General features: G+C 50.3%; 1 protein-coding gene across 1 annotated transcript in view; it reads left to right on the top strand.

Moving 5' to 3' along the window:
- LOC119955276 (F-actin-monooxygenase MICAL3-like) overlaps window positions 1–17,250 on the top strand; it is a 179,781-nt gene that overhangs the window by 12,815 nt on the left and 149,716 nt on the right. The window contains exon 2 of the mRNA XM_038781347.1: window positions 7,275–7,400. Coding sequence (XP_038637275.1) covers window positions 7,275–7,400 — 126 coding nt within the window. The remainder of the gene's footprint in view (window positions 1–7,274; window positions 7,401–17,250) is intronic.

Below are 17,250 nucleotides of genomic sequence, written 5' to 3'. Positions count from 1 at the left end.
CCGGCCCGACCCTCACCCTGGTCATTCTTTTATTTCTCACATAAGAGTAAAAAGCCTAGGGATTTTCCTTCATCCGACCTGCCAAGGACTTCTCATGCCCCCTCCTAGCTCTCCTAAGCCCTTTTTTTTAGCTCATTCCTTGCTACTTTGTAACCCTCGAGCGACCCAACTGAACCTTGTTTTCTTATCCTGACATACTCTTCCTTTTTCCTCTTGACAAGACATTCAACCTCTTTTGTGAACCGTGGTTCCCTCACATGGCCATTTCCTCCCTGCCTGACAGGGACATACCTATCAAGGACACGCAGTATTTGTTCCTTGAACAAGCTCCACTTTTCATTTGTGCCTTTCCCTGACAGTTTCTGTTCCCATCTTATGCTCCCTAATTCTTGCCTAATCGCCTCATAATTACCCCTCCCCCAATTATAAACCTTGCCCTGCCGTATAGCCCTCTCCCTCTCCATTGCAATTGTGGTCACTATCTCCAAAGTGCTCTCCCACAAACAAATCTAGCACTTGGCAAGGTTCAGTACCCAGTACCAAATCCAATGTGGCCCCTTCTCTTGTTGCCTATCCATATATTGTGTCAGGAAACCCTCCTGCACACACTGTACAAAAACTGCCCCATCCAAACTCAGTAGGCAGTTCCCCTTTGAACTGCCTTTCTGCAACCGTTAAACTATCCTTGATTAACAATGCTACTCCTCCACCTCTTTTACCACCTTCCCTACTCTTACTGAAACATCTATACCCGGAACTTGCAACAACGATTCTTGTCCCTGTTCTAACTATGTCTCCGAAATGGCCACAACATCGTAGTCCCAAGTACCAATCCACGCTCCAAGTTCACCTACCTTATTAGGGATGGGATGGTCTTCATGGGATTGTGATTGCCATGTCAATTGGGTTGGAGATAAATCATGGGTATGGTGTATCATGAAGGTTTGTTCTTTGACTCTCAAGGTTTCTCCTGGTTTTCGACAGATCTCCTGTTGAGATCATGGTGGAGTTTAGGGAGCATTTTCTGCATTTTGTTTAATGCTGAAGGTTGTGTTTGATGGGTACATTACTCTTTCATCCTTGCCACTCAGCCCTGAGTTCCATTGGTCTGTCACTATCTTCATTAACTAACACCAATGTTCCTGAGGGATGTTTCAGCTCACCAATCCACCCTACATTGACCCGAATCAAGCTCATTCAAACCCCTGGATGGGCTCCAGCTCACTCCCAGGTCTTGGCCATTCATTCTGGGCAGATGGAGGAGCAGGAAACAGTCTGACAAGCCAGTTATCTGCAACCTCGGCTCTGGTAGGGAGTGAGGGTCATAGTCGAGGCTGACCCTCTGCCTCCATGGCTTGACCACTCGGCCCATTGCTCCAGCCTCTGCTGCTGTCCCAGGACGCAGTAGGAATTAGGGTCAAGAGGGAAATGAGCTTCTGGCCCATGCCCTGCCCTGGCCCAGCTGCACAAGGACACAGCAGGCAAGAAAGAGGCGAGTCGTGACAATATCGCTGGGCTCGGGAAAATGTGTTCACCGTGCGAGATCACCCCTCAGGTTGTCCTCGTTCACCTTGAGGAAGTCACACTATTCGGGGCAGATTGACGGAGGTTAATCCAGGCCAGAGAATATACTTTAGTTCCCAATTGGGGACAATTCTCCAACTCACTGAGAGTTCCTTTTAATAAGCACACCCTCTATCTTTTTACTGGATCAACTGATCTGAATTTCATCCACTGATTGTACTTCCTGTTTTCCTCTACCCCACCGTGTGTATGTGTGTGTGTGTGTGTGTGTGTGTCTGCATGAATGTATCTGCATGTAACTGTCTGTTTGTCCCTGTATGACTGTGTGTATTTGTCCCTGTGTGATTGTGTGTGTGGCTGTGTGTGTGGCTGTGTATTTGTCCCTGTGTGACTGTGTGTGTGGCTGTGTATTTGTCCCTGTGTGACTGTGTGTGTCCCCCTGTGTGACTGTGTTTGTCCCTGTGTGTCCCTGTGTGACTGTGTATGTGGCTGTGTGTGTTTGTCCCTGTGTGGCTGTGTTTGTCCCTGTGTGGCTGTGTGTGTGGCTGTGTATTTGTTCCTGTGTGACTGTGTGTGCGGCTGTGTATTTGTCCCTGTGTGATTGTGTGTGTGGCTGTGTATTTGTCCCTGTGTGACTGTGTGTGTCCCCCTGTGTGACTGTGTTTGTCCCTGTGTGTCCCTGTGTGACTGTGTATGTGGCTGTGTGTGTTTGTCCCTGTGTGGCTGTGTTTGTCCCTGTGTGGCTGTGTTTGTCCCTGTGTGGCTGTGTGTGTGGCTGTGTATTTGTTCCTGTGTGACTGTGTGTGCGGCTGTGTATTTGTCCCTGTGTGATTGTGTGTGTGGCTGTGTATTTGTCCCTGTGTGACTGTGTGTGTCCCCCTGTGTGACTGTGTTTGTCCCTGTGTGTCCCTGTGTGACTGTGTATGTGGCTGTGTGTGTTTGTCCCTGTGTGGCTGTGTTTGTCCCTGTGTGGCTGTGTGTTCGTCCCTGTGTGACTGTGTGTTTGTCTGTGTGTGTGACCATGTTTTTGTCTGTGTGTGTGACCTGTGTGACTGTCTGTGTGTATTTGTGTGTTTGTCTGTGACTGTGTGTTTGTCGGTGTGTGTTTGTCTGGGGTTTGTCTGTGTGTGTGACTGTGTGTGTGTGACTGTGTTGTCTGTGTGTGTTTGTCGTGTGTGTGACTGTGTTGTCTGTGTGTGTGTGACTGTTTGTGTATGTTTGTCTGTGCTGGCTGTCTGTGTGTGACTGTGTTTGTGTGTGTGACTGTGTTTGTTGGTGTGTGTTTGTCTGTGTGTATGTGTGACTGTGTTTGTCTGTGTATGTTTGTGTGTGTGTGTGACTGTGTTTGTCTGCTGTTTGTGTGTGTGACTGTGTTTGTCTGTGTGTGTGTGTGACTGTGTTTGTCTGTGTATGTTTGTGTGTGTGACTGTGTGTGTGTGTGACTGTGTTTGTCTGTGCTGTTTGTGTGTGTGTGTGTGTGTGTGAAGAGGGTGAGTACTGTCCCTGGGAGAAGGAGCTCCAGTTTGGGCTCTGGGTCCATCAGCTATCTGATGAAGAGGACAACCCCTCATTCAGAGGTATCTGCTTCGCTTCTCCCCAAGTGCCTGAATTGACAGATCTGGTGAGATACAATCCGCTCCCTTTAAGCAGGCAACAGGGAACCCGTCACAATATTGGGCGAGAACTCCAGCTGGGCTTGTGTAAAATTTAATCAGCGTGGCCAAAAGAAAGTGGCTAAAACAGGCGGATGCTCCCTGGAGACTGTGGTTCCCTGAAATGCCTGTAGCGAGAACAAGTTAAAAGGAGTGAACTGTATTTCCTGTATGCTACAAGCTGTATTGGGGAGCACACAGGAGGAGGTTACAGCAAAGTATCATTACCCAAAAAACACTCTAGAGTGTATCCCAGTGAGGTTTCAGGTGCACACGCCCAGCACCAGTTCTCTCAGAGAGTCTAACCAGGCCACTGGTGTGAGGCATGGGTTGTCACAGAGCTCTGACCATCTCACGGCACTGGTCTGTTTGACAGTTGTCACTGGTACCTAAGTCTGGATCGTCAGAGCACACTGGGCACCTTTGTATTTGGCCGTACTGGAACCTGCTCTCCTGCTCTCATTAACTCTCTCCCTGCTGGAGAGTTTGGCAAGAAAAGACATTGCTCGCCAGTGCTGGAGGTTTGAGTAGATTGGGGCTGGGTGGCTGTTGTGATGCACTGTGACCTCTGACAGGAGCAGCTGTGGGGGTGCCTGTCCTGGAATGTTCAGGGCGCTGTGTTCTCTGCACACTCGGCCGTATGCATGTTGTGTGGACTGCAATTTAACACTGGTGCAACTAACCTTTTTGCTTTTGTGTACACCTAACGTCACAGGCAGTACGTGGGTATTGGCACCGACAGGCAGTACGTGGGTATTGGCACCGACAGTCAACCCGGAGCTCGGAGTTTAGTATCATGGGGAGCTGCTGCACTGGGCTATGCCTCAGGGTCACATTACATGAGAATGTCGCAGAGTGAGAGACTGAGCATACAGAACAGGGAACAGAAACATAAACCTGGCTAAATGTCCATGGACAATGCCAGCTGACATAATTGTGAATTTCAATATCCGTAGAGTGTGGAGCCAAAATACAAGTCACCCACTCTTTGAACTTCAGCTTCCCCGAGGCCTAGATCATCAGGGTTCAGCTTCCCCAAGGCCCAGACCATCAGGGTTCAGCTTCCGCAAGGCCCAGACCATCAGGGTTCAGCTTCTGCAAGGCCCAGACCATCAGGGATCAGCTCTCTGGGATTCAGCTTCCGCAAGGCCCAGACCATCAGGGTTCAGCTCTCTGGGATTCAGCTTCCGCAAGGCCCAGACCATCCGGGTTCAGCTTCCGCAAGGCCCAGACCATCAGGGTTCAGCTTCCGCAAGGCCCAGACCATCAGGGTTCAGCTTCCGCAAGGCCCAGACCATCAGGGTTCAGCTTCCCAGAGGCCCAGACCATCCGGGTTCAGCTTCCGCAAGGCCCAGACCACCAGGATTCAGCTCTCTGGGATTCAGCTTCCGCAAGGCCCAGACCATCAGGGTTCAGCTCTCTGGGATTCAGCTTCCGCAAGGCCCAGACCATCCGGGTTCAGCTTCCGCAAGGCCCAGACCATCAGGGTTCAGCTTCCGCAAGGCCCAGACCATCAGGGATCAGCTTCCCCAAGGCCCAGACCATCAGGGTTCAGCTTCCGCAAGGTCCAGACCATCAGGGTTCAGCTATCGCAAGGCCCAGACCACCAGGGTTCAGCTTCCCCGAGGCCCAGACCATCAGGGTTCAGCTTCCCCGAGGCCCAGACCATCAGGGTTCAGCTTCCGCAAGGCCCAGACCATCAGGGTTCAGCTTCCCCAAGGCCCAGACCATCAGGGTTCTGCTTCCGCAAGGCCCAGACCATCAGGGTTCAGCTTCCCCAAGGCCCAGACCATCCGGGTTCAGCTTCCGCAAGGCCCAGACCATCAGGGTTCAGCTACCCCAAGGCCCAGACCACCAGGGTTCAGCTTCCCCGAGGCCCAGACCATCAGGATTCAGCTTCCCCGAGGCCCAGACCATCAGGGTTCAGCTTCCGCAAGGCCCAGACCATCAGGGTTCAGCTTCCGCAAGGCCCAGACCATCGGGGTTCAGCTTCCCCGAGGCCCAGACCATCAGGGTTCAGCTTCCGCAAGGCCCAGACCATCAGGGTTCAGCTTCCGCAAGGCCCAGACCATCAGGATTCAGCTTCCCCGAGGCCCAGACCATCAGGGTTCAGCTTCTGCAAGGCCCTGACCATCAGGGTTCACCTTCCGCAAGGCCCAGACCATCGGGGTTCAGCTTCCCCAAGGCCCAGACCACCAGGATACAGCTCTCTGGGATTCAGCTTCCGCAAGGCCCAGACCATCAGGGTTCAGCTCTCTGGGATTCACCTTCCCTGAGGCCCAGACCATCTGGGTTCACCTTCCGCAAGGCCCAGACCATCAGGGTTCAGCTCTCTGGGTTCAACTTCCCTGAGGCTCTGACCATCAGGGTTCAGCATTCCCGAGGCCCAGACCATCAGGGTTCAGCTTCCCCAAGGCCCAGACCATCAGGGTTCAGCTTCCCCGAGGCCCAGACCATCAGGGTTCAGCTTCCCCAAGGCCCAGACCATCAGGGTTCAGCTTCCCCGAGGCCCAGACCATCAGGGTTCAGCTCTCTGAACTTCAGCTACCCCGAGGCCCAGACCATCAGGGTTCAGCTTCCCCGAGGCCCAGACCATCAGGGTTCAGTTTCCCCAAGGCCCAGACCATCAGGGTTCAGCTTACCCAAGGCCCAGACCATCAGGGTTCAGCTCTCTGAACTTCAGCTACCCCGAGGCCCAGACCATCAGAGTTCAGCTTCCCCGAGGCCGAGACCATCAGGGTTCAGCTACCCCGAGGCCCAGACCATCAGGGTTCAGCTCTCTGGGTTCAGCTTCCCCAAGGCCCAGACCATCAGGGTTCAGCTCCCCCGAGACCGACCATCAGGGTTCACCTTCCGCAAGGCCCAGACCATCAGGGTTCAGCTCGCTGAACTTCAGCATCTCCGAGGCCCAGACCATCAGGGTTCAGCTTCCCCAAGGCCCAGACCATCAGGGTTCAGCTTCCCCAAGGCCCAGACCATCAGGGTTCAGCATTCCCGAGGCCCAGACCATCAGGGTTCAGCTCTCTGGGGTTCAGTTCCCTGGGGTTCAGCTCCCTGGGGTTCAGCTCTTTGGGGTTCAGCTCTCTGGGGTCCAGTTCCCTGGGGTTCAGCTCCCTGGGGTTCAACTCCCTGGGGTTCAGCTCCCTGGGGTTCAGCTCTCTGGGGTTCAGTTCCCTGGGGTTCAGTTCCCTGGGGTTCAGCTCTCTGGGGTTCAGCTCCCTGGGGTTCAGTTCCCTGGGGTTCAGTTCCCTGGGGTTCAGCTCTCTGGGGTTCAGCTCTCTGGGGTTCAGCTCTCTGGGGTTCAGTTCCCTGGGGTTTAGTTCCCTGGGGTTCAGTTCCCTGGGGTTCAGCTCTTTGGGGTTCAGCTCCCTGGGGTTCAGCTCTCTGGGGTTCAGCTCTCTGGGGTTCAGTTCCCTGGGGTTCAGCTCTCTGGGGTTCAGCTCTCTGGGGTTCAGTTCCCTGGGGTTCAGCTCCCTGGGGTTCAGTTCCCTGGGGTTCAGCTCTCTGGGGTTCAGCTCCCTGGGGTTCAGCTCTCTGGGGTTCAGCTCTCTGGGGTTCAGTTCCCTGGGGTTCAGTTCCCTGGGGTTCAGCTCTCTGGGGTTCAGCTCTCTGGGGTTCAGCTCTCTGGGGTTCAGTTCCCTGGGGTTCAGTTCCCTGGGGTTCAGCTCTCTGGGGTTCAGCTCCCTGGGGTTCAGCTCTCTGGGGTTCAGTTCCCTGGGGTTCAGCTCTCTGGGGTTCAGCTCTCTGGGGTTCAGCTCCCTGGAGTTCAGCTCTCTGGGGTTCAGTTCCCTGGGGTTCAGTTCCCTGGGGTTCAGCTCCCTGGGGTTCAGCTCTCTGGGGTTGTGTTCTCCAGGGTTTAGCTCCCTAAGGTATTGCCCTGATTATCTGACCGCCAGATTAAGCTCCCTCTGGCATCTTCAGCTCTGTTTCTCCAGCCTCCTTTGCTGCTCTCTGCGCTTGTACCCTTGCTGTTTTTGTAATTCTCCCCGTTACCTGCTGTGCTGTACCTCACTATATCTTTCTCTCTTTTTCAATCTGTCTCCTGCTGTGTGCTAACAATGCTGCTGCCACTCTGGCACTGTCTGCCATGTCAAGCAGCTTCAGCCCTTCGAATACGACAGATAATCAGTCCCATTGACCCTCTGGAAATCAAGGCAGACGTTCACTGGACACATATCACAGGACAGGAGGGGGAGCGCTCGACAGCTACCTCGCAGCCAGAAGGTAATGATCTACCCAAGATTTATGAACGCAAACTACACTGATTTAGAGAACACCTTCTCTGACAGGGTGATCAGATACACTGATATAGAGAACAACACCTCTGACAGAGTGATCAGATACACTGATATAGAGAACAACACCTCTGACAGGGTGATCAGGTACACTGATATAGAGAACACCTTCTCTGACAGGGTGATCAGATACACTGATATAGAGAACAACACCTCTGACAGGGTGATCAGATACACTGATATAGAGAACAACACCTCTGACAGGGTGATCAGATACACTGATATAGAGAACATCACCTCTGACAGGGTGATCAGATACACTGATATAGAGAACACACCTCTGACAGGGTGATCAGATACACTGATATAGAGAACATCACCTCTGACAGGGTGATCAGATACACTGATATAGAGAACATCACCTCTGACAGGGTGATCAGATACACTGATATAGAGAAGACCTCTGACAGGGTGATCAGATACACTGATATAGAGAACATCACCTCTGACAGGGTGATCATATACACTGATATAGAGAACACCACCTCTGACAGGGTGATCATATACACTGATATAGAGAACACCTCTGACAGGGTGATCAGATACACTGATATAGAGAACAACACCTCTGACAGGGTGATCAGATACACTGATATAGAGAACACCTCTGACAGGGTGATCAGACACACTGATGTAGAGAACACCTCTGACAGGGTGATCAGATACACTGATATAGAGAACAACACCTCTGACAGGGTGATCAGATACACTGATTTAGAGAACACCTTCTCTGACAGGGTGATCAGATACACTGATATAGAGAACACCTCTGACAGGGTGATCAGATACACTGATATAGAGAACACCACCTCTGACAGGGTGATCAGATACACTGATATAGAGAACACCTCTGACAGGGTGATCAGATACACTGATATAGAGAACACACCTCTGACAGGGTGATCAGATACACTGATATAGAGAACAACACCTCTGACAGTGATCTGATACACTGATATAGAGAACACCTCTGACAGGGTGATCAGATAGACTGATATAGAGAACAACACCTCTGACAGGGTGATCAGATACACTGATATAGAGAACACACCTCTGACAGGGTGATCAGATACACTGATATAGAGAACACACCTCTGACAGGGTGATCAGACACACTGATATAGAGAACACACCTCTGACAGGGTGATCAGATACACTGATATAAAGAACAACACCTCTGACAGGGTGATCAGATACACTGATATAGAGAACACACCTCTGACAGGGTGATCAGATACACTGATATAGAGAACACCACCTCTGACAGGGTGATCAGATACACTGATATAGAGAACAACACCTCCGACAGTGATCTGATACACTGATGAGATACACTGTTTTAGAGGATATGGGCGGGAGTCTCCCAACGGGCGGCTAATTGCCGACGCCAGAGTCAAATCGGGAGTGTTTTACTTCGGCGTTGGCGCCCGTTCCGGGACGCCATTCTGCGGCCCACAGGGGGCTAGGACGGCACTGGAACGGCCTCCACCGCCCCAACTGCCAATCCCAGCATGACCCCAGCGCTGCAGGGTGTGGCGGCAACTAGCGCATGCGCAGTGACCTTTCCCACGTCGGCTCCGACACCAAATGGCTCAGGGCTACGGGAGCCAGCGCGGAGTAAAGAAGGCCGGGAGGCATAGAGGCCGACCTGCCGATTTGTGTGCCCCGATCGCAGGCCAGGCCATTCTGGAGGCCCCCCCACCCCTCCTGGGGTTGAACCCCCCCCCCACTTGGCCCCTTCAACGCCGATGTCCCGCCGGCCCAGAGCATGTTAGAACGGCGCCGACGGGACTTGGCTTTTTGTTAACGGCTGATCGGCCCCCAGCTGTTGTCTAATCCACAATTCCTGCGTTCAGTATTCTGCCCTTTGCTACTGTACAACATACTCTGTAACACAATTTCTGCTCTATTATCAGAGACCTGCTTCAACACCAGGATATGTCCAAAGTCTGTTCAGCAGAAATCTCTTCCATCCACAGAAAGCCTCGCTTGTTTTCTCTTTGCTCAAATTCCCAGTCCGCTAAACAGAAAACTCAGGCTGAAGGATAACTGCACAACAATCAGCTTTCTATTTACCCTTTGCTTCTCGACTGGTCTTCCCCACGGTGACCCCGGTCACAATTACATCTCTTGGAACATAATGAGTTCATAATCAGGAAAAAAATTAACCTTCTTTCAACCTAATCACCACTTCATTCATCCCGGGACAAGGCTCAGAAGAAAATGTTGGATTTTCCTATCTCATGTGTCATCAGAATCTCTTATAACTTTGCCGAAAGGGCCACGTTCAGTACAAAGTTAGTTGGGACTATAAGGCGTGAGGAGAATACAGAGTCTGCAAAGTTATAGGGATCGATAAAACGAAGGTTGGGAAGGTGGAGTATAATGTGGGGAAACGCAAGGTTATTGGTGGGAAGAATAGAAAAATTAATTATTTTTAAATGGTAAGAAGCCATTAAATGTTGGCAACGTAGAGAGATTTTGGTGTCATTGTACGAAATGTACATTTAGATTCAAGTACAGCTGGTAATAGGAAAGCAAATGATATGTTAGCCTTTATTGCATGGGGTGGAGTAACAATCTTGATTATTGTCACAAGTAGGCACGGTAGCACAGTGGTTAGCATTGTTGTTTCACAGCGACGGGGTCCAAGGTTCGAACCGGCTTGGGTCACTGTCTGTGTGGAGCCTACACGTTCTCCCTGTGTCTGCGTGGGTTTCCTCCGGGTGCTCTGGTTTCCTCCCACAGTCCAAAGATGTGCAAATTAAGTCGATTGGCCATGAAAAATAGCCCTTAGTGTCCAAAGAACAAAGAAAAGTACAGCACAGGAACAGGCCCTTCGGCCCTCCAAGTCTGCGCCAACCATGCTGCCCGTCTAAACTAAAATCTTCTACACTTCCTGGGTCCATATCCCTCTATTCCCATCCTATTCATGTATTTGTCAAGATGCCCCTTAAACGTCACTATTGTCCCTGCTTCCACCACCTCCTCCGGCAGCGAGTTCCAGGCACCCACTACCCTCTGTAAAAAAACTTGCCTCGTACATCTCCTCTAAACCTTGCCCCTCACACCTTAAACCTATGCCCCCTAGTAATTGACTCGTCTACCCTGGGAAAAAGCCTCTGACTATCCACTCTGTCTATGCCCCTCATAATTTTGTAGACCTCTATCAGGTCGCCACTCAACCTCCAGTACAAAGAACAAAGAACAACAAAGAAAATTACAGCACAGGAACTTCGGCCCTCCCAGCCTGCACCGATCCAGATCCTTTATCTAAACCTGTCTCCTATTTTCCAAGGTCTACTTCCCTCTGTTCCCGCCCATTCATATACCTGTCTAGATGCTTCTTAAATGATGCTATCGTGCCCACCACTACCACCTCCGCTGGTAAAGCGTTCCAGGCACCCACCACCCTCTGCATAAAAAACATTCCACGCGCATCTCCCTTAAATTTTCCCCCTCTCACCTTGAAATCGTGACCCCTTGTAACTGAATCCCCCACTCTTGGGAAAAGCTTGTTGCTGTCCACCCTGTCCATACCTCTCATAATTTTGTAGACGTCAATCAGGTCCCCCCTCAACCTCCGTCTTTCCAACGAAAACAATCCTAATCTACTCAACCTTTCTTCATAGCTAGCACCCTCCATACCAGGCAACATCCTGGTGAACCTCCTCTGCACCCTCTCCAAGGCATCCACATCCTTCTGTTAATGTGGCGACCAGAACTGCACGCAGTATTCCAAATGTGGCCGAACCAAAGTCCTATACAACTGTAACATGACCTGCCAACTGTTGTACTCAATACCCCGTCCGATGAAGGAAAGCATGCTGTATGCCTTCTTGACCACTCTATCAACCTGCGTTGCCACCTTCAGGGTACAATGGACCTGAACTCCCAGATCTATCTGCACATCAATTTTCCCCAAGACCCTTCCATTGACCATATAGTCCGCTCTTGAATTTGACCTTCCAAAATGCATCACCTCGCATTTGCCTGGATTGAACTCCATCTGCCATTTCTCTGCCCAACTCTCCAATCTATCTATATTTTGTTGTATTCTCTGACAGTCCTCCTCGCTATCTGCAACTCCACCAATCTTAGTATCATCTGCAAACTTGCTAAGCAGACCACCTATACCTTCCTCCAGGTCATTTATGTAGATCACAAACAACAGTGGTCCGAGCACGGATCCCTGTGGAACACCACTAGTCACCCTTCTCCATTTTGAGACACTCCCTTCCACCACTACTCTCTGTCTCCTGTTGCCCAGCCTGTTCTTTATCCATCTAGCTAGTACACCCTGAACCCCATACGACTTCACTTTTTCCATCAACCTGCCATGGGAAACCTTATCAAACGCCTTACTAAAGTCCATGTATACGACATCTACAGCCCTTCCCTCATCAATTAACTTTGTCACTTCCTCAAAGAATTCTATTAGGTTTGTAAGACATGACCTTCCCTGCACAAAACCATGCTGCCTATCACTGATAAGTCTATTTTCTTCCAGATGTGAATAGATCCTATCCCTCAGTATCTTCTCCAACAGTTTGCCTACCACTGACGTCAAGCTCACAGGTCTATAATTCCCTGGATTATCCCTGCTCCCCTTCTTAAACAAAGGGACAACATTAGCAATTCTCCAGTCCTCCGGGACCTCACCCGTGCTCAAGGATGCTACAAAGATATCTGTTAAGGGCTCAGCTATTTCGACCCTCGCTTCCCTCAGTAACCTGGGATAGATCCCATCCGGTCCTGGGGACTTGTCCACCTTAATGTCTTTTAGAATACCCAAAACTTCCCCCTTCCGTATGACAACTTGACCGAGAGTATTTAAACATCCATCCCTAGCCTCAACATCCGTCTTGTCCCTCTCCTTTGTGAATACCGATGCAAAGTACCCATTAAGAATCTCACCCATGGGCAGCACGGTGGCCTAGTGGTTAGCACAACCGCCTCACGGCGCTGAGGTCCCAGGTTCGATCCCGGCTCTGGGTCACTGTCCGTGTGGAGTTTGCACATTCTCCCCGTATCTGCGTGGGTTTCGCCCCCACAACCCAAAAATGTGCAGAGTAGGTGGATTGGCCACGCTAAATTGCCCCTTAATTGGAAAAAATAATTGGGTAATCTAAATTTAAAAAAAAAAGAATCTCACCCATTTCCTCTGAGTCCACGCATAAATTCCCTCTTTTGTCTTTAAGTGGGCCAATCCTTTCTCTAGTTACCCTCTTGCTCCTTACATACGAATAAAATGCTTCGGGATTTTCCTTAACCCTGTTAGCCAAAGATATTTCATGACCCCTTTTAGCCCTCTTTATTGCGCGTTTGAGATTTTCCGATATTCCTCCAAAGCTTCACCAGTTTTGAGTTGCCTCAATCCTATGTATGCTTCCTTTTTCATCTTAGCTAGTCTCACAATTTCACCCGTCATCCATGGTTCCCTAATCTTGCCATTTCTATCTTTCATTTTCACAGGAACATGTCTGTCCTGCACTCTAATCAACCTTTCCTTAAAAGACTTCCACATTTTAAATGTGGATTTACCCTTAAACAGCTGCTCCCAAACCACATTCCCTAGCTCCTGCCGAATTTTGTTATACACGGCCTTTCCCCAATTTAGTACTCTTCCTTTCGGACCCCTCTTGTCCTTGTCCATGAATATTCTAAAACTTACGGAATTGTGATCGCTATTCCCAAAGTAATCACCGACTGAAACATCAACCACCTGGCCGGGATCATTCCCCAATACCAGGTCCAGTATGGCCCCTTCCCGAGTTGGACTATTTACATACTGCTCTAAAAAACTCTCCTGGATGCTCCTTACAAACTCTGCTCCATCTACGCCTCCAACACTACACGAATCCCATTCAATGTTGGGGAAGTTAAAATCTCCCATCACAACCACCCTATTGCTCCTACATTTTTCTATAATCTGTCTGCATATTTGTACCTCTACTTCATGCTCGCTTTTGGGAGGCCTGCAGTAAAGTCCCAACAATGTTACTGCACCCTTCCTATTTCTCAGTTCCACCCATATTGCCTCAGTGCTCGTATCCTCCATCATGCCCTCCTTAATCACAGCTGTGATATAATCTCTGACCAGTAATGCAACTACTCCACCCCTTCTACCTCCCTCTCTATCCCTCCTGAAGCATCTATACCCGGGGATATTCAGTTGCCAGTCCTGCCCTTCCCTCAACCAAGTCTGAGTAATACCAATAGCATCATATTCCCAGGTACTGATCCAAGCCCTTAGTTCATCTGCCTTACCTGCTACACTTCTCGCATTAAAACAAATGCACCTCAGACCACCTTTGCGTTCATCATCTCTTCCCTGTCTACTCTTCCCCTTAGTCACATTGAGTTTATTGTCTCGTACCTTACTGGCTTTAGTTGCTGCTTCTTTACTGACCTCTAACTTCCTAATCTGGTTCCATCCCCCTGCCACATTAGTTTAAAACCTCCCCAACAGTGTTAGCAAAAGCACCCCCTAGGACATTGGTTCCAGTCCTGCCCAGGTGTAGACCATCCAGTTTGTAATGGTCCCACCGCCCCCAGAACCGGTTCCAATGTCCCAAAAATCTGAACCCCCTCCCTCCTGCACCATCTCTCAAGCCACGTATTCATTCTGACTATTCTTGAATTTCTTCTCTGACTGTCCCGTGGCACTGGTAGCAATCCTGAGATTACTACCTTTGAGGTCCTACTTTTTTTTTTTAAATTTAGATTACCCAATTATTTTTTCCAATTAAGGGGCAATTTAGCGTGGCCAATCCACCTACTCTGCACATCTTTGGGTTGTGGGGGCGAAACCCACGCAGACACGGGGAGAATGTGCAAAGAGGTCCTACTTATTAACTTATCTCCTAACTCCCTAAATTCTGATTGTAGGACCTCATCCCTTTTTTTACCTATATCGTTGGTGCCGAGATGCACCACGACAACTGGCTGTTCACCCTCCCCCTTCAGTCTGTCCTGCAGCCGATCGGAGACATCCCTGACCCGAGCACCTGGTAGGCAACATACCATTCGGGCGTCTCGTTTTCGACCACAGAAACGCCTGTCTACTCCCCTTACAATTGAATCCCCTATGACTATAGCCCTGCCAGTCTTTTTCCCGCCCTTCTGTGCAGCAGAGCTAGCCATGGTGCCATGAGCCTGGCTACTACTGCCTTCCCCTGGTGAGTCATCTCCCCCAACAGTATCCAAAACGGTGTACCTGTTTTGGAGGGAGATGACCGCAGGGGACACCTGCACTGCCTTCCTGCTCTTTCTCTGCCTTTTGGTCACCCATTCCCTGTCTCCCTCACCAATCCTAACCTGCGGTGTGACCAACTCACTGAACGTGCTATCCACAACCTCCTCAGCATCGCGGATGCTCCAAAGTGAGTCCATCCGCAGCTCCAGAGCCGTCATGCGGTCTAACAGGAGCTGCAGCTGGACACACTTCCCGCACATGAAGAAGTCAGGGGCATCGGCCGCGTCCCTGAACTCCCACATTGCGCACGAGGAGCATAACATGGGTCTGGGATCTCCTGCCATTTTTACCCTTTACCTTAACGGATTACAAATATAGTCACTTGACAACAGCCCCTTCACAAACCACCTTCAAATTAGGCTGACCGCACTGAACGTATGCAAATCTTCCCGGAACAACCAATCAGTAGCTCCGCTCTGCTGCCCTCTGCTGGATGCTTGCTTGAAGTCGAACTCCTCAGGTCTCTATCGCAGGTACACCTCCAAATTAGGCTGACCGCACTGCACGTATGCAAATCTCCCCGGAACAACCAATCAGTAGCTCCGCTCTGCTGCCCTCTCAGAAAGGTTTGGTGGGGTTACAGGGATAGGGTGGAGGTGTGGGCTTAAGTAGGTGCTCTTTCCGAGGGCCAACTCGATGGGCCGAATGGCCTCCTGCTGCAGTGTAAATTCTATGATCTATGACTTGTGGGAGGAAACCGGAGCACCCGGAGGAAACCCACGCAGACACGGGGAGAACTTGCAAACTCCACACAGACAGTGACCCAAACCGGGAATTGAACCTGGGACCCTGGAGCTGTGAAGAAACTGTGCTAACCACTGTGCTACCGTGCCTCCATGTGTATAGGAATAAGGAAACTTTGTTGCAAAAGTACTAACATTTTAATGAGACGACGCCTGGAGTATTGTGTAAATCCTCAGGAAAGATGTCTTGCTGAGGGTAGAGCAGAGGTTAGATAATTCCTGGGATGATAGGATTGTTCTACAAGGAGAGATTGAGTAGACTGGAATATCAAAGAAGAGATGATCTTGTTGAGAAAGAGAAGATTCTGAAAGGGTTCTGCAGACGAGACACTGTCAGCCGGCTTCCCTTACCTGAAGATCTTGCTCACAATCTCAGGGTGAGGGGTCAACCATTTAGGACTGAGGTGAGGAGAAATTTTTTCAATGATGTGAACCTTTGGAATTCTTGACCTCCGATCATTCTGCGATCATTCAGTCATTAATAATTATTGGGTTCTAAGGAAATGGAGTTGAGTGCGACCAAAGGTGGATAGAATGAAAGCAAAGAGCTGCAGACCAATAAACGTGTGATTGAACACCATTCAGTGATCAGAGAGAGCCGGCAAGTTTATGTGGTTGGTCTATCATACCTCACTAACCTCGTTGAATCTTTTCAACAGGGGCTAGAAGGATTGGACAGAGAAATGTCTCCAGATGTTATTTATATGGCCCTTCCAGAAGGCATTTGATAAAATCTCTCCTTAAAAAAACTGTTAAAGTTGAAGTTCATGGAACAGAGCACATGTAGAAACATAGGGGGTGGGATTCTCCGCTCGCCATTGCCAAAATCATGTTCGGCGATCGGCCGGAGAATCCCTGTTTGTGCCGGAATTGGGGGCGGTGCCGCTTTTGCGATGCTCCACCCCCTCAAAACCAGCGTACTCAAAGAATCCGGCGCACGCTGTATGGACGGCCTCAGGACGTCACTTGAGGCCCTCCCCCGCTCCCGATGGGCCGAGTTCCCGAAGGCCCATTATGTTATTGTTTTTCATGGACCCCGCCACGGGGGGCTTTGGCGGGGACTGGGGACACTATGTGCGGGGGTGGTCCAAGGCTGGCGAGGATAGTTACTGGGGGACAGTATGTGGCTGTCCTGGTCCGCCCGTGCCCACCGCCATGCACGGCTACGGCCCCGGCAATTCTCCGGCCACATCTGCAGGTATAGCCGGGGGCTTGACGCTGCCTGGCTGCTAGCCCCCACCTGACGGAGGATCAATGCAGCTTTTGTGTCATTTGTTCTGGCAAATCGGAGCATCCAGCCCAGGAATTAGGATCAGGAGAAGGCCTGAATTGAATGCTCCACCATTCAATAAGATCACGGCTGATCTGATTGTAACCACAAACCCACATTCCTGCCCACCTCCGATAACCTTTCACCCCCTTGTTAATCAGGAATCCATCTCGCTCTGCCTTCAATATCTTCAAAGATTCTGCTTCCACCGCCTTTTAAGGAAGGGAGTTCCAGAGACCCGTGATCCTCAGAGAGAAGAACTTTCTCCTCATATCCGTTGTAAATGAACGACCTGTTATTTTTAAACACTGATCCTGGTCCTAGAGTCTCCCACAAGAGGAAACATCCTCTTCACATCCGCCCCTCAGGATCTTAAAGATTTCAACCGTCACCTCTTCCTCATCTAAACTCTCGTGGATGCAAACCCAACCTCTCCAATCTTTCCTCATAAGGCAACCCACCCATTCCTGGAATTAGTTTAGTAAACCTTCTCTAACCTTCCAACTCA

This window comes from Scyliorhinus canicula, chromosome 20, assembly GCF_902713615.1.
Source record: "Scyliorhinus canicula chromosome 20, sScyCan1.1, whole genome shotgun sequence".
In the NCBI taxonomy this organism is placed as follows: domain Eukaryota; kingdom Metazoa; phylum Chordata; class Chondrichthyes; order Carcharhiniformes; family Scyliorhinidae; genus Scyliorhinus; species Scyliorhinus canicula.
The sequence above is the reverse complement of the archived record's forward strand: the minus strand, read 5'-3'. Positions and strand labels throughout refer to the sequence as shown.